This window comes from Pelodiscus sinensis, chromosome 4 (genome assembly GCF_049634645.1).
Source record: "Pelodiscus sinensis isolate JC-2024 chromosome 4, ASM4963464v1, whole genome shotgun sequence".
Classification (NCBI taxonomy): domain Eukaryota; kingdom Metazoa; phylum Chordata; order Testudines; family Trionychidae; genus Pelodiscus; species Pelodiscus sinensis.
The window spans coordinates 44,795,530-44,819,258 of NC_134714.1; the positions used below are offsets into that span (position 1 = coordinate 44,795,530).

The 23,729-nt window shown below is 46.0% G+C and overlaps 1 protein-coding gene across 2 annotated transcripts in view; it reads right to left on the reverse strand.

Moving 5' to 3' along the window:
* Positions 1-2,105: 2,105 nt before the first annotated feature.
* Positions 2,106-23,729, reverse strand: part of VSX2 (visual system homeobox 2) — a 41,061-nt gene continuing 19,437 nt past the window's right edge. The window contains exons 4-5 of one of the 2 annotated variants that reach the window (XM_075926880.1): positions 6,085-6,265; positions 2,106-4,486 (exon numbers count right to left, since the gene is read on the reverse strand). In XM_075926880.1, the coding sequence (XP_075782995.1) occupies positions 4,098-4,486; positions 6,085-6,265 (570 nt within the window). In that variant the 3' untranslated portion in view covers positions 2,106-4,097. The remainder of the gene's footprint in view (positions 4,487-6,084; positions 6,266-23,729) is intronic. The other variant, XM_075926881.1, reaches the window with a different exon arrangement.

Genomic DNA, 23,729 nt, shown 5'->3' on the forward strand with positions numbered 1-23,729 from the left:
ACCCCTCTGCATGTGTACGTTCTCTTGCCTTTCGCAGTCAGAGGCCTCTGTTTGCATGCGGTTTTCTTTTATCCTGCACCTAACTTGATAAATGGATTTAATGGTGCCGTATGTCCCCTCCACACCCCACCCCCAATCCCAAGAGCAATAGAAAGTTTTGCAGCAAAGGAACGTTCAGTCCTGGATGCCAGATTGAGTCCAAAGTGTCATCAACCTCTTTTATAGAAGAGCCATCTCCTCCATTGTGTAATCTTTACATTGGTGAATGAGCAAGGACAGTAATTAAGATATGGGCAGTGGTTTTTTTTAGGAGGAAGGATGCAAGGATACATTGCAGTGGCCAGTTACCATACCTTTTTATTGAGAATGGTGCGGAGTAGGGTCTAGGGTTCCATTTGAGTCCCTGTCTAATGCAAACAGTTGCTGTCTCTACCAGGTAGCTTGCCATACCACTACAATACAGTAATTCCTCATTTAACACGTGCCCGCTTAACACGTTTTTTCAATAGCACGATTTTTTTTTTAGGGAACATTTTTTGAATTACATGACCGTCCCTGGAATAACATGATTTCCCCAGCCAGCCCGTCGCTGGAGGCTGGAGGCTGCGCGGCGCTTCCCCCACCTCCCTGCAAAGTGGCGGAGGGTTCGCTGCTCACCGCGCCGTTCCCCGCTGACTCCCCCTCACCGGACGCCATGCTCCTTCTCCTCCAGCCCCATTTGCAGGCCGGCAGCTGGGTTTCCCCAGCCGGCCCATCACCGGCAGCTGCGCAGGACTTCCCCCGCCTCCCTGCAAAGCAGCAGAGGGTTCGCCGCTTGCTGCGCTGTTCCCCAGCGACTCCCCGTCGCTGGACGCAGTGTGGGACCCGGCAGACCCGTCACAGGGGCATACTCCCAACCCAATCCCCCTCCCCTCTCCTCTCCTTCCCTTCCCTTCCCCAGAGCCAAACACCTCCCCTCCCTGCTGTAACCCAGTTCTCTTTCTCCCCCAACCTTATGTCCCGGTCCCAACAGACACCACCGTTTGACACGCAACCCCCACCTTTTCCATTATTTTCAATGGGAAAATTGATCCCGCATAACATGTTTTCATTTAACACGATCATTTTCTGAAACATATCTATAGTGTTAAATGAGGAATTGTTGTACTGTTAAAGTGAATGGTATGTGCGCCAAGTATGCTGTACACTTAAGTGACACCTAGACATGTGTGGCGTGTGCACGCAAGGCTCAAGCATGGCATTGTGTTAGTGTGTAAAGTGTGTTCATGGCTGCAGGATGTTTGTGAAGTACATGGATGTGCAAAGTAGAACCGTGCATGGTAAGTACAGATGTATGCAAGATGTATGGGTGTGTGCAAGCTGTGTCTGTGAGGTCTGATTGTGGGAGTGCGCAAGGTTTAAATGTTTGAGAGACACAGTGTATGTGGCTGAAGGGGGATGTGTGTATGAGGTGTGACTACTGAAAGCCGATGTGAGTCATGCATGTGTCCACTCAGATTATTGGAAGCAGTGCTAAGTATATTTTGAAATACAAAGCCTTAGAGCACTAGCTTCTTCCCTTCAGGCCCTCCAAGCTTCCATATGTCCTACGTGATGGCCAGGAAATTACCTTGCATTTTCGCCTTTTGAGTGTAAGCTTGTCTGTGGCATTTGGGCAGAGAATTGTAATTATGTCTCCTGAAGTCCTCTCTCCTTACAGTAAGTACCATGCCATGTCACCAATATTTGGTGTTGCTGGAAATATGTTAGTCTCTCGTTGCAGGATTCAGCTCCCTCTTTACGCATTGTAGAACCGAGAATTCATCTGGCATCCCATAGGAAATTGTTAGGTTGTGGGTTGAGAACAGAAGTTGACATTTTTAGGCTCCATTGGCTCTGGCATAAATCAAATTAGTTGGGCTGCTTCATGATTTTATTGTATTCTGCTAGTTGTTTTAAGAGGTAGTGAAAAATGTGCAGGCAACATATACCCCTCCGTTATTTGTGTGCATGTGCATGCACAAAGTACACTTGCACACATATGTACAAACTGCTGGGCCATTTGCCTTCCATCCAGGCCCCCTTATTCCAAAAGATGATGATTCCTTCAAGCTTGGTGCTGTCTTTAGTTTAGTTTTATTCTTGCTTAGGTCTTTACAGAAAATGGCACATAACTCACAGGTTCTGAATGACTAGAAGTTGTTACAGTTCCATACCTCAAACACCTCAATACCAAATTCTTTTTTCACTGTATGTACATTATTTACACAACATGGGCTATCGTCTAGCACGTCAAACAAATTGGGAACAAAGACAAACAGAGGCTGCATGGAAGGGAAGGATCAGTCTTTGACAGAATAAAAACAGTATCTCTGAGGAAAAGCAGCTCACAGCTGAAAGCAGGACAGACAGGATAGTAAATCACTGTCATAGAGGGTAGCTCCTCACCAGGATTGGAGGGGAACGTTAGCTTGGAGTTGTAATGTCTGTCTAGTGTGTGTGTGTGTGTGAGAGAGAGAGAGAGAGAGAGAGAGAAACACCTAACAGCATTTATGAGCGTGCCTGCGTATCTGTGGATGTGGCTGGTGCTCCCCTTGAAACTCAGAGACAGAGCTGGTGGAGTTTAATTCAATAAATACACGATTTGGCAAACATTGCCATTTTATATTGAGCCATTTATTCGGTGAATATTTTTCCTAATATTTGATCCACTTCACACTGAGAATGGGCAGAGCCTGCAGGCTCCCGGGTCTCTTGAGATGCCTTCTGTTTTGAGGGCTGTAGTCAAGTATGATTCTGAGAAGAAGCCTTGTGGGAACAGGCTGGCCCCAGACTATGCTTGCAGCAAGGACTCCCTGTTAGTATTCCATACAATTAAACCTCAGCACTTTGTGCTGGGGAGTAGAAGGTTTCTAGGAGCCGTTTGAGGCAGCCCAGATTACAGCTAACATGATACAGTGCACACGACAGAGTGCAGCATCGGGGGAGAGCACTAAGGAGCTGAATGCCAGGTATCTATGAGGGGAGGAGCTGGGTCTCAGTTACCAGTAAGGGGTGACGCTGGGTGCAACACTTGGGTACCCATGAGATCTTGGATGCCTCTTAGGCATGGTGTCATGTGCAGAATGTGTTCAGGATGGTGCTGGGGGTAGGAACCTGGTACCTGAGCAGGTTATGAGTCTTCAGCATGCCTACAGGGGGAAGGCAGGTGTAGGACTTGGAATATCCCCAAAGGGAAAGGTGGGACTTGGGTACCTGAGGTTGTAGGGATCAGCTCCTGGAAGTTGACTTTGCTCTTTCTCATCCCGTTGGCTCCTTACAGGAAAACTGAGACCAAAATCAGCTGTCCAGCATACCACCCTCCCCATCTCAGAGTGCCTCCAGGCACCCCACCACCCAGCCAGGAAAGACACACATGAAATATACAAACCACCATTTAAATAGACTCACTGTTTTATGCAAACATGTCCATGGATTTATCCCGCAGTGCTTTAGGCCAGAGAAAGAGTCACATGGTCCCTGTGAGGTCAGTGGGTCAGCCCCACCCACAGTTGGTCCTTGGGTGCTGATGGCCAGGTACCATAAACACTGGGGAGGAACATGTTTTGTGGGAGATAGAGTTCATGCTGCTCTAGACTGATGGAAATGCATAAGGGATAGACTCGCTCTCAGGGTGGGGTGGGGGAAACTGTACCAGGGAGAGAGCGTTGCTCTGATGTGGGAATGGGTGGGACTGGGAAGAGACTCGCTCTGAGGCTGCATGTGTTGGACCAGGACAGGAGAGACCCAAAGCCCCTCAGCCTCAGTTAGTTTCAGTCTCCTCTCAGAAGAAGATGGTGATAATTCCTGATCCCTCAGAAAGGAGGGGTCTGTGTGGCAGGAATAGTCCTAAGGGCTGGAAAGGTGGAGGGGCAGGAATACTCCTGAGGGAACAGTCTCTGGATACACCTGACAGTCAGAACTTGGCCTGAGCCTGTGGCTTCCTGAAGTGCTCAGAGACCGTAGGGGGCCTCACTCCCTGTGCAGGAGCTGCCGGAGGGGCCCAGTCAGTCTGAGGAGAGGCTGCTGCCCCCAGAGGAGATAGTCTTTGGGGGCTGATTTCCATCATCTCTTTCCCTCTAAATCTGCTTCTCCTCCTCTTGTGATGAGTTTGATTTCTCCATTTGTCTCTCATCATCTGCTGTTGCCTCTTCCTCTTTCTCTGGCTTCCTGGCTGGGGTGGGGGGGTCTCCAGAGACGGTCCCCAGGACTTTGGTGCTATGCTCCTGAGCTTTGGCCCTGAGGGCAGCAATGCTGTTCTCTCTCAGTTCCTCCTGGGAAATGGTTTTGGGATCCGGGCCCCTCTCTTCCTTGTTGCTCTTGTCGAGCTTGGGCAGGGCCTGACGTTCCACCTCCGGCTTCCTTCCCACCTCAGCTGCTGCCTCCAGAGACTTTTTGTGCATCCCTAAAAAGAATTGTTGGTATTCGGGTTTAGAAAAGCGCCTGGGCATGGGAAAGCCATCTTGAACTGAAAACAGCAAAGATAAAGAGAGGCCAGAATTAAGGAAAAGCAGAAACCCTTGCTTCAAACAGCAGTCACACAGAGAGCCCATTGCTTTGGGCCCTGCATGAGGGAAAACTCAGGCCAGCACTAAGAGGTTGCTCAGGGTAGACCAGAGGGGAGAGCTTGTGCCCACTCTGCGTTCTGACCAGGCCAAACATAAGGGAAGAACCTGGCCTGTAGCAATAGGAGGGAACTTGGAGAGAGGAGCACAGGTTTCAGGATGGAAGAGGAAGAACCAAGAAGTCAGTCTGTGTACGCATGGTTGGAATGTTAGTTGCAGTTGCAGCAACTCTGTAAATAGCTCACAATAAAGAGTCAGTTTAGTTTTACAATAATGGGGACCTCCCATGTTATTACCCAGAGGCCCAATATTCTGCTTGAGACAGGCCAGAACTGAGACAGGGCACACCTAAGGCAGAGAAGGGGATGGGAGGGGACAGATCCCTATGCTCCTCAATGCCCAGCCCTGAGAAGTGGACAAATGTGTTAAAGTGTGATGCCACTTCAGGGGACACATTCTAAACATCACAAGAGGCAGGGATTTCCTGCCCCACAGTTTAGGCTGCAAGACTGGACACAAGAGATCAAATAGAATAGGTTCCCTGGTGCTAGCGACCAGTGAAGGTACCCAGCTAGCAATGACAAGATTACACATGTAAGAGGGAAGGCCTGGAGCCTGGTAGCAAGAGGAGAAACTGGCTATTCTCCCACTCACAAGGCTGGCAAGAGGTATCCCTTTGTCTCCCTCTCACATAGTCTACCCCCACACCTCTCACTCCCAAATCCATACACAGACAGAAGAGCGGGGCAGCATATTTCTAAGAAGCCAGAAATTAGCTTTTTAACAGAATGAGCACGATAGATCAGAAATCAGGAAGCAAAGAACAGGAATGTGAAAGGGAATCTGCTACTTCCACATCCACACCACCTGTGACCTATTAGAAGAAGGCAGGCAAGAATTAGACTGTCTTCAGTGGCAGGGAGCTGTGGGAGGATACCAGTCCTTCCCTCCCTCCCTCCCTCTATCTCTTCCTTCCTTCCTCCTTCCCCCCCCCCCCCAAAAAGGAACCAAGACACAAGCAAAGGATCTCACAGGGGGTACCACAAGGGCTGAAGGAATCAGTCCCCACTTCTTGCTGTGTAACAGGGAAACCAAGCTGCTATGGCTTTTGAGTAAGGTGGTTGTTGACAGCCACACCACAGAAACCTGGGCTAAGGGGATAGTCCCCCCCCTCCCCCACACCTCATGCCTCAGGAATGTGGGCTCATGGCTGATAGCTCTTCCACATGAGTGTGGGCCCCATCCTAACCCTGGGCCAAGGGGCTGATACCCCTCAAGTCGGGACTGTGGGCTGGCAGCTTCCTCCCATGCCCTAGGGCTCAATGGCCAGTCCCTAATATAAAAGGTAATGTGCTTGTGCTCTGGGTTTCTGGAGTAAGTGTGAGTGCAGGATAATTTCCTCTCTTGCTCAACACTTCCAGTGAAACAATTAGTTTTCCCTATTTCAATAGGTCACCCCTTGGAATGCTGGCTGTACCCAGGTGTGGAGCTGGTCTCTTACCCAGGAGCCAAGGGGCGCAGGACTCCATGATGCCGTCCTTGGCGGATTTGAGGATAGACTCTGGCAGCGGGATTGAGTGACGTACCATTGCACCATAGAGCCCGTATTCTGCCATCACGCTACTTCTGCCCCAGCACTTCTCCCGCTTCCGCCACTTGGCCCGCCGATTCTGGAACCAAACCTGCAAAAAGCAGAGCAGTGTACTGAGGCTTGGTGAATTGTCGCTGCCCCTTAGTTAGCCCTGGGATTCTACATGCGCCTGCAGGAACACGTGCTTGTGGATAACTGTGAGGGCACATGCACGTGAGCATAGGCCCACATGTCCCCCTCATAAGTCACAAGCCAAAACAAGAGACCTATTAAAAATGGTGAGAAAGACTTCAGTCACCTTTATTCCCGATGGGAGCACAGAACTGACCATGATGAACAGAGAGGGCACGATGTAGACTAGAAATGGGCCAGCTTCCATCTACTGCCCCCCAAGCCTGCCTCACAGGTGACGAAACTCACCAACATCACTCAGTCTCTCAGGAGAGTTTGGGGTGTGCCTGTCTATGGGCCATGGAGATGTGACAGGAGCAGCTATGCCTCTCTCCCGAGTGGCTGTGCACATCTTCCACAGAGGCCACCATATCTACCCTGGAGGAGAGGGAGATGTACAAGCCCCCTACTGGAGCAGCTGTGGCTTTTCTCCTCTCTCACGCCCCATCCACTAGATTGTCTTTTCCCCACCCTCGCAGGAGCCCAGACCCATCCCTTGATGCAGGATGTAATTAATTTCCCACTGCAGTGTCTCTCACTAGTGGCTTTTGGCTTGGGTGCCTGGGATTTTCTCTTTCATTAACTGGGTGGCTGAGCTGCAGAGAGAGGCTGTGCACAGCTGGGGCTGGGGCTGGGGCTGGCCCAAGGTGGTGTGCACTGAGGTGTGTGTGGAGTGGGGAGGGGGCAGTCATCACAGCTCACCCTGAATTCCCCATTTGAAAAGCCCCTCATCTTCTCAGAAAATTGGCAGAATAATCTCTGGGCTGTGACCCGGAGGGCAGTGAGCAGAGACTCGGGTGGCACCAAGGGGGGGGGACTCTCAGAAATCTATTAGTGTTCTCGCTCCGATTTCCATTCCTCTTGTCTCGCTCTCCCACCGCCCTCCCCTCATTCCCTCCCTTCTCGCATTGGAGAGGCATCAGCTTTAGATGAAAAATTGCTTGAGGTCTATTCAGAAGGCGGCAAAGGAAGAGTCAGCCCCAGGGGCAGCCCGGGCCTGATTGAAAAATAAGTTAATTTCAGTTTGAATCGATGGGCCTCAGGCACTGAAATATCACGGGAAATTAAAGCAGCCGCTCCCTAGGGAACTGCGCCATTGACCCGCGCTAATTAATGCCATAGAGTTACCATTCGCCTCTCTGCGAGGCAGCCCCTCCCTCCCCGAGGACACCCCAACCACCTCCTCATTTAACTAATTAGACTCACGGAAAATTGGGTGTTAATTTGTTTAGGAATTTTTTTTTCTTTCCAGGGAAGTACATGGTGGAGTGGAAATGAATGGCGGGGTCTCGCTGGCAGATGGATGCTCGGGGTCACTCCGCAATCTTCTCCAACTTGATTGCTTGATTAGGTCGTTAGCACATTAAAAAAAAATTGCTTGCCGTCTGGCGCTGGCCTGATGAGTGGGATGAGGCGGGAATCGCCTGGGTAATTTATCTTTTTATACTGCAAAGAATTTGATTTCAATCTGCAGATATATGGAGGCGCCTTTGACACCTGTTTAACATTACAGAGCTGACAACTTAACCCTCTGATGCCTCCACAGCCAAGAGCCAGAGGGGAGCAGTACTCACTGCTCCAGCTGGGGGCCTGAGGCTGGCAAGTGGGCTCCCAAGGGCCAGGTTGGGGAGAGAAATGCTGGAATGAACTCCGGATGCTCCCCTCCACAGCTAGGGAGCAGTTGGGGGGGGGGGCTGTATCGTAGGTGGGATCTGGGGGGCTGTAGCTGACATGTTTGTTTCTCTGGCACAGCAGAAAGCCAGCTAGCTTGCCAATTTGAAATGGATGAGTCTGGGCAGACCTATCATGGCTGTGGGGAGCAGCCCAGTGTGGTTCCAGCTTCTCCCAGTGGGGAGCTTTGAAGGGGGAAAGAGACAGAAGCACCTCTGTAGGGACGCTCCTAGCTACTCCATTCCCAGCCTTTCTCAGAAGGAGGCGCTGTTGGGAACAGACCACTTATTTCTGTCCCTTGGGACAGGGAAGCAGGGGTCAGATCCCTTGGCTTTTCTCTGCTTGGGGCACCAAAAATATTTTCTGCCCTGCCCAGTGGAACAGCTAGTGCTGCTCCAACCAGCACCAGCCTGTTTTATCATGAGCTGTGTAGGGTACTATATAGCAGCATGGTTACTCCAGTCCCTCTCTCTCCCAGCAGGGGGCAGCAGGAAACCAACCACGGCACTAACTGTAGAGAAGTTGCCAGCTACTCTGACCCCAGCCTCTCCAGGCAGGAATTGCTATAGGAGAGTTATTCTCAAGCTGGGGTCTGCAGCCTGTGTCTAAGATTTCCAAAGGGGCCCACACCACCATTTTAATTTTTTTTAAAGTCCACAAATGAAAAAAGGTAGAAACCCCCTGCTGTAGGGAACGGCAGGTGAACGTTGCAGCTACTCTAATCCCAGCTCCCCGCCCCAATGGCAAGCACTGTAGGGAATGGAGTCAGAGAACTTGGTCACTGACTGCCTCACAAAAAGAGTAAATAGCTTCCTGGAACATTTAAAATCTACAGTCTTTGCATTTTCCATCTGCTGCTATTTTGTTTCTGGACCGTTAATGGTTCTGAACCCACACATCCCTAGGGGAGAGCCCACCAGGATTCATCTGCGCTCTCCTGGCTGGACAGCACTTTATCAGTCAGGTGGTAGAGGAATTCTTCCTCAGAAATGGCTTTGTTCATTTCTCCTGAGGGCTTTGCAGTGTCAGGCCTGTCAGATGACACTAGCTCCTTTCTCTTTGGAACAAAGAGGACAAAGCAGGAACTTCCACAATCTGCACTCTGAGGAGCAGTGCAAATGGTACCAGACCTTTCTAACTGACCAGGTTCAAATATCATGAGGTTGCAACATCTCTGACCTCTGAGCAGTTGCCATCAAAAGGCACTGTCTGCCTCCACCCCACCCCCACCACCAAGCAACAGAGCTGGCCAATTTTACCTTGGATAAACAGATACAGTTATCTCCTCATCTATAGAAGTCTCACCATGTTCCTCCCTTGACATCCTATTAGAAATACCTTGGGCACTCTCTTTCTGGGGGAAGCTGGTTGCAGATAATTAAACCCCCTGTAAACAATTTTGAAGATGCTGAGTGCAGCAGTAACTGAGCACCAAGATTATCTTCGCATTTGTCAAAAATTATTGCAGTGACATCGAAGCTGGCCATAGATTCCCCCTGTGAGATAGACGTGGGATGTGGTTGATTCACTATGACATTTACAGTACATAAAGTGCTGTCCATAAATTAATGCATGGGTGGAGGGTTCTTAATTTTCAGTGTTTCAGTATTACAAGGGGGTGGTCTTGAAAAATCACCAAAAAATGTGTAACCCATAATAGATAGCCCACAATTCTTCCCCATACTTCTCTCTTTCTTGCACCCATCCACCTTTCACAACCCATGCTTTTTATTACCCATCACTTCCTTTTTCTTTTCCTCCTCAGTGCTTTCTGTTGCTCCTGCCTTCACTCCTCCCCTTGGACACACAGTCTTGTGAATTTCTCTCAATCACACTGGTGTCAAATGCACACCATTACTCACTCACCCACCTCTCATATCACTCATTTCCCCAGCTCTTTCATGAAACTGCATCTGTAATGTCCACTAGGTGGCTCCCTGCATTAAAACAACATACTACCTTCTTCACAGCACAGGAGAGGAAGCAAATGTAGAGACAACAGAAACACATTGCCAGGTGGCAATCAATTTTCCATCCGTTAATGCTATTTCAGTGAGATCAAAATGTTTCATGTGAACTGTCAATTCCATCAACATTTTTGATGAAAAATTATCAAAGTGCTAAACAGCAACAAGATCAAAGCACATCATTTTGGCTTTGTTTTGACTATTAGATTATAATTTATAAACATAAAAGTTGTTATAGCGTAAATTATATTACAACAGTCAAAATGATAAATATGAAGCAAAGCACTTTGAGGGTTGTTCTGACACTTCCAACATGAAATTTTTCTGATATTCTTTTTTTAATGGGAACCTTTTCGTTTTGGGCTGGGATGAAAGGAAATTTTGGAATGTCAGTGTATCCTGTACAATGGAAATTCTGAGGCTTGTCTGATCACCTCTATTATTGACTGAGAGAGCCAAATTCTGCTCTCATTTACGTTCATCCATGAAATCCAGTGGAAACAATATAGTTTAAAACTGGGGTTAATAAGACAAGAATCAAGCTCAGCATCTTTGTCATAATTAATGCCTTAGATCTCAACACACAGAATACAGAAATATAGAGCTAGAAGGGACCTTGAGAGGTCATAATCCCCTGCACTCAGGTAGGACCAAGTAAACTTAGACTATCCCTGACAGGTGTTTATCCAACCTGTTCCTAAAACCCTCCAGTGATAAGGGTTCCCCAGCCTTATGTCCTTATGCAAAAACCCCTTGTGCAAAAAGAAATGGCAGAAAATATGCTAATAAGATTGCAACTCGTGCTAATGAATCCCTCATTAGCATATCTTCTGCTGAAAAAACTCGCAGTGAAGATGTAGCCTTTGAGTACAGTCTTTCAACCACCCATATCAGTCATTTAATCTAGATTTCATTTCTGTAGTTTGCTTATGAAAATGTCATGTGGAACTGTGTCAAAAAAAAACTTACTAATCAAGCTATATCACATCTACTGCTTCCTTTAAATCCACTAGGCCAGTAATCCAGTCAAAGAAAAAAAATTATATTGGTTTGGTATGATTTGTTCTTGAAAAATCCATGCTTGTTATTCCTTATAACCCAATTATTCTCTAGATGCTCCTAAATTGACTGTTTAGAAATGTGTTCTGATATCTTCCCAGATATCAAAGTTAGGCTGATTGGCCTATTAGTCTCTGGGCCGTCACTGTTAGCCTTTTTAAAGATAAGTAATATATCTGCCTTTGTCCAGTCCTCTTGGACCTCATCTGTCCCCGTTGAGTTCTCAAAGATAATTGCTAATGGGTCTGAGATTACTTTGGCTAGATCCTTAATTACCCTAGCATGAATTTCATCAGGCCCTGCCAAAGTGAATACATCTAACTTATCTAAATAATCTTTAACCTGTTATTTCCCTATATTGGTTTTCATTCCTTCCCCCTTGTTGTTAATGTTAGTTGTGTTGAATATCTGCTCATCGTTTTGATGACCTTTTCAGTGACTAGTGGAACAAAATAAGCATTAAACCTCAGCCTTCCTGATCTAATTAGTTATTAGGTCTACTTCCTTGCCAAATAGAAGATCTACATTTTTCTTCAGCCTTCTCTTCCTTCTACATAATAATGGCCATACTTGGTGAGAATTAGTAGTCCATCTAGCCCAGTATCCTGTCTCCCAGATCCTTGAAAGAATGAACAGAGCAGGGCAATTTATTGAGCAATCCACCTTTGTTGTCCAGTCCCAGTTTCTGGCAGTTTTGAGGTTTAAAGACATCCAGAGTTTGGGGTTATGTCCCAGACCATCTTGGTTAATAGCCACTGATGGACCTTTCCTCCATAAATTTATCTAACTCTTTTTTGAATCCTATTATACATTTAGCCTTCACTATTTTTGGCAATGAGGTCCATAGGTTGACCATACATTGTGTAGAGACATATTTCCTTTTGTTTGTTTTTGTCTTTCCTATTGCGTAATTTCATTGGGTAACTGCAAGTTCTTGTGTCATGAGAAGGAGTAAATAATACTTCTTTACTTACTTTCTCCACACCAGTCATGATTTTATAGCCTTCTAGCTTTCATATCTCCTTTCAGTCATCTTTTTTCCAAGCTGAAAAGTCCCAGTCTAATTAATTTCTCCTCATATGGAAGCTATTCCATGCCCCTAATAATTTTTGTTTCCCTGTTCTGAACCTTTTCCAATCCCAATTTTTGTTTTCAATGTGGGCGACCACACTGGCATGCAGTATTCAAGATGTGGGTAATCATGGATTTATATACTGGCATTATGATATTTTCTGTTCTATTATTTATCCCTTTCCTAATGATTTCTAATATTCTGTTTGCTTTTTTGACAGCCTTTGCACATTGAACTGATGTTTTCAAAGAACTATCTATGATGACTAAAAATGTATCTAAATTAGTAACAGCTAATTTAGAGACCCCATCATTTTCTACGTATAGTTGGGATTATGATTTCCAGTGTGCATTTCTTTGCAATTATGAACATTATATTTCATTTTCCAATACTAAAATATTTAAAGAACCCTTTCTTACTGTCTTATTTCCCTTGCTAAGTACAACTGATTTATGGCCTTCAGTTTTTCTGATTTTTTCCCTACATGCTATTTTTTTGTGCTCATCCTTAGCAATTTATTCATGTTACCCTTGTTGTAGGATTCTTTTTTGTTTTTTAGGTAATTAAAGACCTCCTTATGGATTCTTATTGGCCTTTTGCTGTTCTCCTTGTCTTTTCTTTGCATTAGGATAGTTTCTAGTTGTGCCTTTAATATTGTCTCCTTCAGAAACTGACATTTCTCCTGAAGTTCTTTATCCCTTAGATTTTCTTCCCATGGGATGTTACCTACCCAGGCCGGGCTCTTGGGCAAGGTGAACAAGGCGGTCGCCTTGGGCCCCATGCATTCAGGGCCCCATTGCCCCACACGTTCAGGGCCCCACCCTGTCCAACTTCCAGCCCCGCTCCCCAGCCGGGAGCTAAGGTTGCCAGGTGTCCAGTTTTGAACCAGACAGTCCTCTATTTGAGCTGTCTGTTCAGGAAACAAATTGAGAAAATAAATGTCCGGTATTTTCTACATAAGATGTAACACAGATTGTGATGTAATGTCAAGTGTGTCCCAGTGTCTGGTATTTTTGTTGAAACCATCTGGCAATCCTACCGGAAGCCGCACGGCCATGGAGCTCAGCGTGCTGCCTTGGGTCCCGCACATTCTTCGGCCGGGCCTGTACCTACCAATTCTCTAACACTGTCATAAGACATTATGCCTTAGCAGGTCACATCCAGTCCACCATTGTCAGATAAGGCAGAATTATCCCCTATTGTCTATTGTCAGGGCTTTGTCTAGATTTCAAAAGCCCAAGCCTCGGGATTTCTCTTGAGATATGATTCCACAGCCTGTTAGGCCCTAACAGATCTCACCCTGGGGAACTGTTTCATGACATCTAGCCTACATTTTCCTTTGCTCAGTTTCTTAGTTAACTCAGGGCCGAGAGAAGCCCTTTGTTTAAGACAATGAGAACCATTTCTATTTTCTCAGCTTTTACTGGTGCCTCACTTTCTATAAGTCCGTAGAACTGGATGTTATGCAAGTACATCCCTTTATTCACCACAAGGTATGAATGTGGAGACACTTATTGTCAGAAGGCATCTTGTCTCCTCTTTCCCTGGAGAAAATGGCTTCACATTTTCTTGCTGATCTCTTTGTTAGTTCTATGGTTCCTTGATCAGAGCTTTACTTTGGGAGGGGGCTGATATTGTTGTTCTATAGCTCTTTCTATAAGCTGCATCAGCAGTAATTTGTTGGCCACTGGAAGTAGTATCCAGGGTTAATTAAGATATTAGTTGCTGCACAGATCTGGTCATGGTGCTTTCCATCATGACAGGCCAAAATAGCTATGCATGGATATGTACCATAAATTTTGCTTTCACCTAATAAAAGCATGACCTTAGCTTGGTTTTCCCATTATACTGACTGAGATAAGGCAAGGAAATTAAGCATTTGCACTTCCAAAATTCACAAGTAATGGCTTTGTGACATGTGAGCCACTAGCACTTGCCACAGCATTAGAAATGCTCAGGTGACCAAACTGCTCACTGCAGCACTGCACAATTATAACACAAGCTGTGTCTTGTCCAAGCTCCCGGTAGTCAAAGTGATAGTTAACTGCTCTGAAACACTTAAGCTACTTGTTCATACCAGCTTTGCTCCAGGCCTGAGGTACATTGTGTGGCATAAGTGGCTCCTTCACTTGATTATGAAATCATAATACTTCACACCATCTGTCATAGGACTTGTTGCGCAAGTTCCTGCCTTTCCAGACTAACATCTCTGACTTGCCGAGACATCTTGTCTGTGTCCTGGTGACCAGCATGGATTCTTGACGACACCTCCATTCTCATAACTTTAGCTAGAACTATTTTGGGTCCTTTGCAGGTGGGCTATATTTTGCACCGATTTCATCCCAATTCACCAAGTATTCCCTAATTATGTCAGGAATCTCTTTATATCTGAACTTCCAGCTTGGAGCATGGCTTTCAGTGCCTGTAGTATTTCATCTCATCTTTCATCCAAATAGGTCCTGATCTCATGCGCAGAGGCATACACCACAGGGAGACAAAGAGCTTAGTCCTCTCTGAAAGACCCAATGTTTTTTACATTTGTGTATATGCACTTAGATACTTAAGCTGACAAGCACATTAAAAATGCAGAGAGGCAATTTCTCAAGATTATGTTTCTGTCTGCTGAAGGATGCCTTTGTTTTTATAACTTTCTCTTAGACAAATGCAAAGCATCTTGAAACAATGCTACTCCTGAGAGAAGTTTGTCATGTACACTTTAGATCCCTTTAAATTTAATTTGAAGAGCCCTGCATCACCTTAAAGACTAACAGATTTATTTGGGCATAAGCTTTCATGGGTAAAAACCACTTCATCAGATGCATTGGAGTGGAAGTTACAAAGACAGAGCCGTATATATGTACCAGTATATCAAAACAAAGGAGTTACTTATCAAGTGTAGGACTAGTGTCAATGAGGCAACTTCAGTCAGGATGGATGTGGCTCACTCCCAACAGCTGATGGGGAGCTGTGAATACCAAGAGAGAGAAAATTGTCTTTATAGTGAGATAACCAATCTAAGTCCTTCTTCAGTCCTAATTTAATTGTGTTAAATTTGCAAATGAATTGCAGTTCTGCTGTTTCTCTTTGTAATCTGGTTTTGAAGGTTTGGGGGCGAGCGTTTGTAGAAGAATGGCTACTTTTAAATCTGTTCCTGAGTGTCTAGTGAGGTTAAAGTTTTTACTAGTTTTACTACTTGTTTTTGTATGTTACCTTTCTTGATGTTTGATTTGCAACAGAGCTGCAATTCATTTGCAAATGTAACATGATGAAATTAAAACTGAATAAGGACTTACTTAGAATGGTTCTCTCACTACAAAGAAAATTTCCCTCTCTTGGTATTCACAGCTCTCCATCAGCTGCTTGCAGTGAGCTACATCCACTCTGACTGAATTGGCCTCGTCAACACTGGTCCTACACTTGATGGATGCATCTAGACTGGCAAGATTTTGCACAAAAGCGGCCGCTTTTGCACAAAATCTTGCCGCCTGTCTACACTGGCCGTGAGTTTTTGCGCAAGAACAATGACTTTGTACAATACAAAATCAGTGGTTTGTGTGCAAATACTCAGATGCTCCCGGTCAGGGATAAGCCCTCTTGTTCAAGTATTCTTGTGCAAGAAGGCCAGTGTAGACAGCCAAGTTAATTTCTTGCACAAGAAAGCCCGATGGCTAAAATGGCCATCGGAGCTTTCTTGCGCAAGAGAGCGTCTACACTGGCACGGATGCTTTTGCGCAAAAGCAAATCTTTTGTGCAAAGGCACATGCCAGTATAGACATTCTCTTGCGCAAATACTTTTAACGGAAAAACTTTTCCGTTAAAAGTATTTGTGCAAAATCATGCCAGTCTAGACGCAGCCAATATGTAATGCCCTTCTTTTGATATACTAATGAGAGAGGGAGAGAAATCTGTCATGCCACATTCTGCATACTCAGCCCTGTAGAAACAACAGAAAATATGGAACCAGCCCTGAGAAGCCCAACTGCTCAAGACAATATAGTAATTGGAAGATTTTGTTGTTATTTTTAATTTTGGGGCAAATCATCAAAAACATGATTCTAGTTTTAAGGAAGGATCTGAATGAGAAGAGGGAGGTTATTCAGCACTTGAGAAGAGAGAAGGTGTAGAAGCAGGAGAGAAGATGCAAAGAGGAAAGTGGGAGGATATAGCGGAGCTAGGGGAAGGACAGGCTCTTGGATGGAGTGCAGACAGCAAGTAGGAAGAGGAGGGAGAGACAGAACACAGATGTGAGTAGAGTCATGCAAGGGCTCGAAGGTAAGGACAACAAGCTTGGAAAGCAGAGGAAGCCAGTGAAGAGGTTTGAGTAAGGCAGCACATGATCAGCATATACCTCTAGGTTTTATCTCTACTTTTAGAGGATTCAGGGGCAAATTGTATGCAAAGATGTTACCATGAGACTTACGGTCTGAATCAATTCTGATCACAGCTCGTCCATGCAGATCAAATCCACTGTACGTAACGCAATGTAGCCTGGCACTCCTTTTTAAATCGGTGCCTATCGTGGCTTCCTAGATGTGAGAGGCTTTGAGACCTTCCAGGTGTCTCTCCTGAGCTTAGTCCTGCTCACTTCAATCTCTCTGACTTGTTACATCCTCATTGACATCTTAGTAGCTAAGTGTTGATTGCTGCATGACAGTTGCTATTCCTGACTCAGAAGCTTATTATGTGGTGACTGCCACTCTCAGGCAGTGCCCCTGTCTGACAGTTGATGGAGAGATTTGTACATATTGTACAAGTTGGCAAAATTTGAGAGAAGTAAGTCACAGATACTATCAAATCTCATGCTGCATGCACAGGCTAACTTAGGCATAGTCGGGATTGTACACATCTTCCCTAGCCTCTGTTTGCCAGAGCTGGGATGAGCAACAGAGGATGGATCACTTGATGATTACCAAAATGCAGGACAATGTAGCACTTTAAAGACTAACAAGATGGTTTATTAGATGATGAGCTTTCGTGGGCCAGACCCACTTCCTCAGATCAAATAGTGGAAGAAAGTAGTCACAACCATATATACCAAAGGATACAATTTAAAAAAATGAACAAATATGAAAAGGACAAATCACATTGCAGAACAGAAGGGGGATGCGGGGGGGTGGGAAGGGGGAGGAAGGAAGGTAAGTGTCTGTGAATTGCTGATATTAAAGGTAGGGAGAGTGGGATGTTTGTGAGTTAATGGTATTACAGGTGATAATTGGGGAAACTGTCTTGGTAATGGGTGAGAAAGTTCAAATTCTTGTTAAGTCCTTGTTGGCAAGTGTCGAATTTTAACATGAATGACAGTTCAGAGGATTCCCTTTCAAGTGCAGATGTAAAAGGTCTTTGTAGCAGAATGCAGGTGGCTAAGTCATTTAGAGAGTGTCCTTTCTGGTTAAAGTGGCAAGAAACTGTTTTCTCTTTGTGATCTTGTCTGATATCTGTTTTGTGGGCATTAATCCTTTGGCGAAGTGTCTGAGTTTTTTGTCCAATGTACATAGCAGACGGACACTTTCGGCACATGATAGCATAGATTATATTTCTGGATGTGCAGGAATATGTGTTCTTGATCTTATAACTCACTTGGTTAGGTCCAATAATGGTATCAGCAGAATGAATATGTGGACAAAGCTGGCAACGGGGTTTGTTGCAAGGGAAGGTACCAGGGTTGGTATTAGTGTGGTATGTCCTGTGGTGGTTGGTAAGAATCATCTTGAGGTTAGGTGGTTGTCTATAGGAGACTATGGGTCTGTCTCCCAGAGCCTCTTTGAGTATGGTATCCTGTTCCAATATAGGCTGTAGTTTATTGATAATGTGTTGGACAGGTTTAAGTTGGGGGTTGTAGGTGATGACAAGTGGTGTTCTATTGTTGGTTTTCTTGGGTCTGTCTTGAAGTAGATGGTTTCTAGCTATTCGTCTGGCTCTTTCAATTTGCTTTTTTATTTCTCTGGGTGGGTACACAGAATTTCTGAGTGACCCTGAGCAAGTTACACATGGGGTACATCTGCACTTTGAGCTGGAAGTTTAGATTCCAGCTTGAGGAGACATGCCCACACAAGCTCTGATTTAGCTAGCATGCTAAAAATAGAAGAGCAGCCTTGGCTGTGTGAGAAGCACGTGGGGCTGACTGTCTTGAGTTTGTACCTGTCCAACACGCCAAGTGGGCAGCTACCCACTCCTACTACTCACACCAGGGTGATGATTCCACTTCCAGTTTTATCACACTAGCTCCATCACAGCCTGTACGGGTATGTCTACTCAAGCTAGAATGTACATCTCCAGAGCAAAGTGTAGTCTCTGTGCCTCAGTTCCCACCCTGTATAATGGGGATAATAGTATTACCCTACTTCCCAGTGGTGTGAGAATAGCTATATTAAAGATTGTAAGACACTCAGATTCTACAGTGATGGGGATCATGTAAGTACAATAGACAGACAGACGTGTTCCTGGCAGCAGCTGGAACCAGAGAGAAGATAAGGGATCTGCTACTGCTACCAATTAAGGGAGTTCATCTTTGTAACAAGTAGCCAAGGCATGTGTTTTTAGAGGTCAAGTATCCTGTCCCCCAGACATGTATGAGTTATCTAGTTACTGTGCTTGGAGCAAATATAGAGAGATGACATAGCATCCTCACCAAAGATGAATGTGAACATCATCTGGCTCATTGTATTTTGCTTCAGAGAGCAGAACAACACAGGTTCTCTGAACTCGCTGCTGAGCCCTTCCTTCTGCCAGAGCACAGGACAAAAGAAATTGTATGCAAAGATGTTACCATGAGACAAACAGAAACTACGTATCTCCAGTAGATATCACAATCTGTGAGCACAATATCACCTCTTGGAACATCACACCCCCATACACTCCCACCTGTGATGTCGCATCACCAAGTATGGCTGCACTGTGAAATCTTGGAAAATGTGAGTGTTCAGAAACTACTTAGTCTGGCAATGGGGTGACCATATCCCCACAACAGCAAAATCTCAGCTACAATACGCTGTATCTCAGGGTAAAATTGTTTCATAAGAGCTTGACTAAGGGCAGGTCTATGCTAAACCAGAAGGTTGACTTAAGATATGCAACTCGGGCTATGTAAATATGTAGCTGGAGTCCACGTACCTTTAGCCAAATTTCTCTGGTGGCCCCATAGAGGGAGGTTAACGGAAGAAACTCTGCTGTTGACTTCCCTTACTCCTTGCGACTGCAAGGGGTTCCAAAATCAACAGAGGCACCCTCTGTGTTCAATTTAGCGGGTCCTTACAAGATCCATTAAATTGAATGCCAGAAGATTGACCTCTGCAGCGTCGATCTTCTGTTTAATATAGACACGACCTAAGTTATTCTTGTCTGTTTCCTTTTTTTATTAATTATAATTGATATGATTAATTCATTATTGATGATGCTATTATGAGTAAATTGTATCAGGAAGATTCTCTCATTTTGCAAGGGGAGAGAAGATAGAATGTGCTCTAGTTATTTGCATTAATCATCTTAGTTTGTTTACTCTATGAACGCCTAAAGCAATGCCTGCTAAAGAGCGATTTCCTTCACCTTAGACATGTGATTGGAAATCAGAATATGCAACCAGAAATTTTAACTATTTCTAGTTTCTAAAAGCGTCCATGGGCTTAAACAAAACACAAACTATTATAAAATGTTTTTTGTGGTGTGGGAAGGAACAAAATATGCAAGAGTTTCTGCATCCAATCCGTAGGAGATGGACAGACCATTTTTTGTCTTTTTAATTAAAGTTTCATAACTGCACATCCAGGCATAGTCCATCCCTGGATCTTTAGGCTTGAAGCTGATCAAGTTACTGAGTCTCCGTGATAGAGTGGCTTACAAACATCAAATCTCACTCAGTACCTTTGACACCTTATTTCAGCAGAGATCTTTCAAGTAATAAACTTTAGTGAGCATGGAATTCTATTCTAACACACAAACACACCCTGAAATGTCCACTAGATGGCCACAAGCAAATTATAGACAGACAGAGACATAGGAACAAAATCTCTCTCTCTCGGCATCTATTTTGCATAGTCACTAGGATACAGATGTATATGGATCTATGAGAGTCTAAGATGGAGGAAATGAATAGTTGACATTAAGAAGTCCTCTACCTCTCCCCACCTCTGGTTCATAGTCACTCTCCCCTTTTCTTGCAAATATACCAATATCCAGCCATTTTACCACAAATTTCTTCAGGGCCTGATATTAGCCAGGTCTCAAGCTTCCTGCTGTTTTTACAGTGTACCAGACCTGTTCCCTTGTACTAAAGAATAACAACCCATAAAACAAAAGGGACCTCTGACTGAGAAAACAGCAGGAAATCATAAACCCCACCTGATGGCCAAGAGAACATGGTATAGTGTCTAGTGAGCTTTGCTGGATGTTTTTTCTCCATTGACTCTCTTTCTTGGGGGATTAATCTCCTCCCATAGTCTCATCTGTCATCTCTACTCTTGATGATACCCTGATCTACCTCAATCCATAATGTCTCCTTGTCTAACCTGGCATCTCTGACTGGCACTTCTCTGAGATGTCTTGCAACCATCTCAAACCAAACAAGGCAAAAGCTGAATTTATCATACCTCTTCCAAAGCTTTCTCCTTGCTTCATTTTATTTAGTATACTGAGAACCCTAATGTCACCCCGACAACCTCAAATTTCAGATGCTCCCTCCTGTCATATCCAGCTCTTGACAAGACTTGGCAGGCCCTCCTTTATATCATCTCAACGCCCCCCGTCTCTCCATTCCAACCACTGAAGCCAGGAGTGACTGGTACCTGCAGGACAGTGTGCACCCAGGGCACTCCCCTTATTTCAAAATAACAAAGCGAGCAACCACACTGCTAAGACTGTTATTTCGAAATAACTCTGTTTGTGAAGCGGAATAAGCTTATTTTGCAATAGTTATTTTGGGGGCTATTTATTTCAAAATGACCTGGTAGTGTAGACATACCCCCTCTCTGTCCCTCTGGGGCTATGTGAGGGGGCACCCCATTTAGCAATTAAAATTTTGGCAGGGGCACAGGGGGCAGTGCACCCCCTGAGGGCTACCATAAGTCACCTATGACCAAAACTTCTATCAACATGCTGGCTCTCTTGTAACCTCCTCTGCATTGTTGCTGTTCCCCCTATCGCCTGCAGGCTGGGAAACACTGCTCCTACAATCACTCTCCCCTTCTGCAGCTGAGAATATGATTGAAGGATCCTTCTTGCCTTGAGGAAGTTTCTCTTCCTGACCTTGAAAGCCTTGAACGACTCTGCCCCATCAGCATCTCAGCCCTCATTCTCCCTACCCTTCTCCTGATGACAACACACCTGCCTTTGTATCTTTCTTCTGACTGCTTCCTTCTACTCTTGGCTTCGCCTTTCCTTCCACAGCCCTCCCCCTTATGCTTCCCTCAGCTTGTGCACAGCTTAGTTAGCTTCCCTTTTCTCAGTCAAAGCCCTTCTTAAAACACTTCTTCCCCCAGCACTTTTAGTCCCACTGTGTCATCTGGGTCTGATTTAAGCTGCAGACCTCTTGGGGCAGAGACGCTCTCTCTCTCTCTCTGCACATCACCAATCACACTGTTGATGCTCAATAAATAATAAAAGTGCAAAAGTTGACAACTCCTTAGCAAGCCATGGTTGCTGGCCAGGAGTGCAATCACGGGCTTGGCTCAGCTACCAGTCTCAGATAGGTACCAGACCCTCCTCCTACATGCCCAAGAGTGGAAGACCTGACCTGGCTTCAGAACTTCTAAGCAGTTTAAGGAAGTTGCAGCATGTTTATAAACCAGGAAGCCGTTTACTGCTGTTCATTTAAATGTAATGTCAAGATTATTGGCACTATTTATGGTGAAATCACTTTCTATGGCAGGTGTAAAAGTTAAATGAGTGTAGTAAAGGTGGCACATGGCTTGAATGGCTGATCATAGGAGTCATGACTAGCACTGTCTCCGCGGCTTGCCTAAACCCAGCACAAGGAAGCCCAGCACTGATCCCAGGAAGATGGATCCTACCACGCTGCAGGATAAAGGTCTTTCCTTCCAGGCCCAGCAATTGGTAACAACTACCTTGTCTCTGGACCCTCATCCACTCCTCTCAAGGGGGAGGGTAAACCTATGAGCAACTTGTAACATGCAATTGCCTGGCCTTCGTGTGAGAAACGGACCCTTGCAGCTAGTGATCACACCAACTACTGACCAGACTGAAATCTCTCTTCTTCCAAGGTTACCTCACCAACAAGGTTGCTGCAGGCTAACTACACCAGCTCCTCTCCTCCTACAACACCTTGGATCCCTTCCAGGCTGATATCAGAGTGGCACATGGCATGGAAACAGTGCAGGACAAACTAACGTAATCTTAAGGTTTATGGACATGCTGATATTCAGGGCTCGACAAATCACTGAATCTACTTGCCCGTGGCGAGTAGATTTCAGCCAGTCGCCCTGTTCATCGGCAGCGCACGCGTGTGCAATGCAGGTCTTGCACATGCGCAGTGCGGGGCTGGCAAGCGGATTTCGCCGCCATTTGTCAAGCCTTGCTGATATTGCTAGATCAGGTGTCATCTTTCATCACTTCGATCATGGAATACTACTGACCCTCCAGTGGGAGTATAGTAGGGGTAGCTGAGGTCACATTAAACCGGCTTCACTCTTTCCTCAGGAATAGATCCCTGCAGGCACAGATGGGCACTATTCCACCAGAATGAGGGCTCTCACCTGTAACACTCCACCACGATCATCCCTGTTCATCCCCTAGGTTAGGGAGCAGGGGAGATTGTAAGATCTGGGCTACAATGCCTGCTGATGCCACCCTATTCTTGCTCTTCTCATGCAGCACAGATGTACCATCATACCAATGGCCCAGTGACTGAGGGTGTGTTTACACAGCAAAGTTATTTAGGAATAATGGCTGTTATTCCAAAACTAGCCAATTAGCCCATCACAAGACGGGATTTTCAGGTCTTCTCTCCTGAGCTCGCTCTCTCTCTCTCTCTCTCTCTCTCTCTTCCTACTGCCTCCCCCCCTCAGCTCTCCTCCACCTCCTGCCTCTCTCTCCATCTCTTTCTTTCTCTTCTCCCCCGCCTGCCTCTCACTCTCCCTTTCTCTTCTCCTCCTCCTCCTGCCTCTCTCTCCCCTCCGTCTCTCCCCGCCCCCCTTCCCCTTCCTGCTCAGTGCTGCCTGCTCAGCTGGGCTGCTGCAAGGGAGGGGGGTGGGGTGGTGACATACATGGTTGGGCCCGGGGCCATGTACATCACCGCTCTCCCTTCCCCTCCCACCCTGGGGGAGCCCAAACAGCCCCTTGTGCTGCTTGCTCCCCCGGCAGCCCAGCTGAGGGGCGCAGCACTCAGCTGAGTGCCACAGCGGGAGAGGAAGGGGGGCGGTGACATACACAGCCCCGCCTCCTGGCTGTGTACGTCACCTGCCCCCTGGCTGTGTACATCAGTGTTGCGCGCTCAGCCGGGCCGCCACGGGGGAGGAGGGGCGGGGCAGTGATGTACACAGCCAGGGGGCGGGGCTGTCTATGTCACCCCCCCCCCCCCCGCGGTGGCCTGGCTGATGGGCGCACCACTGAGCGCCACAGCGGGAGGAGGAAGGGGGGGCGGTGATGTACACGGGCCCGCCCCCCTG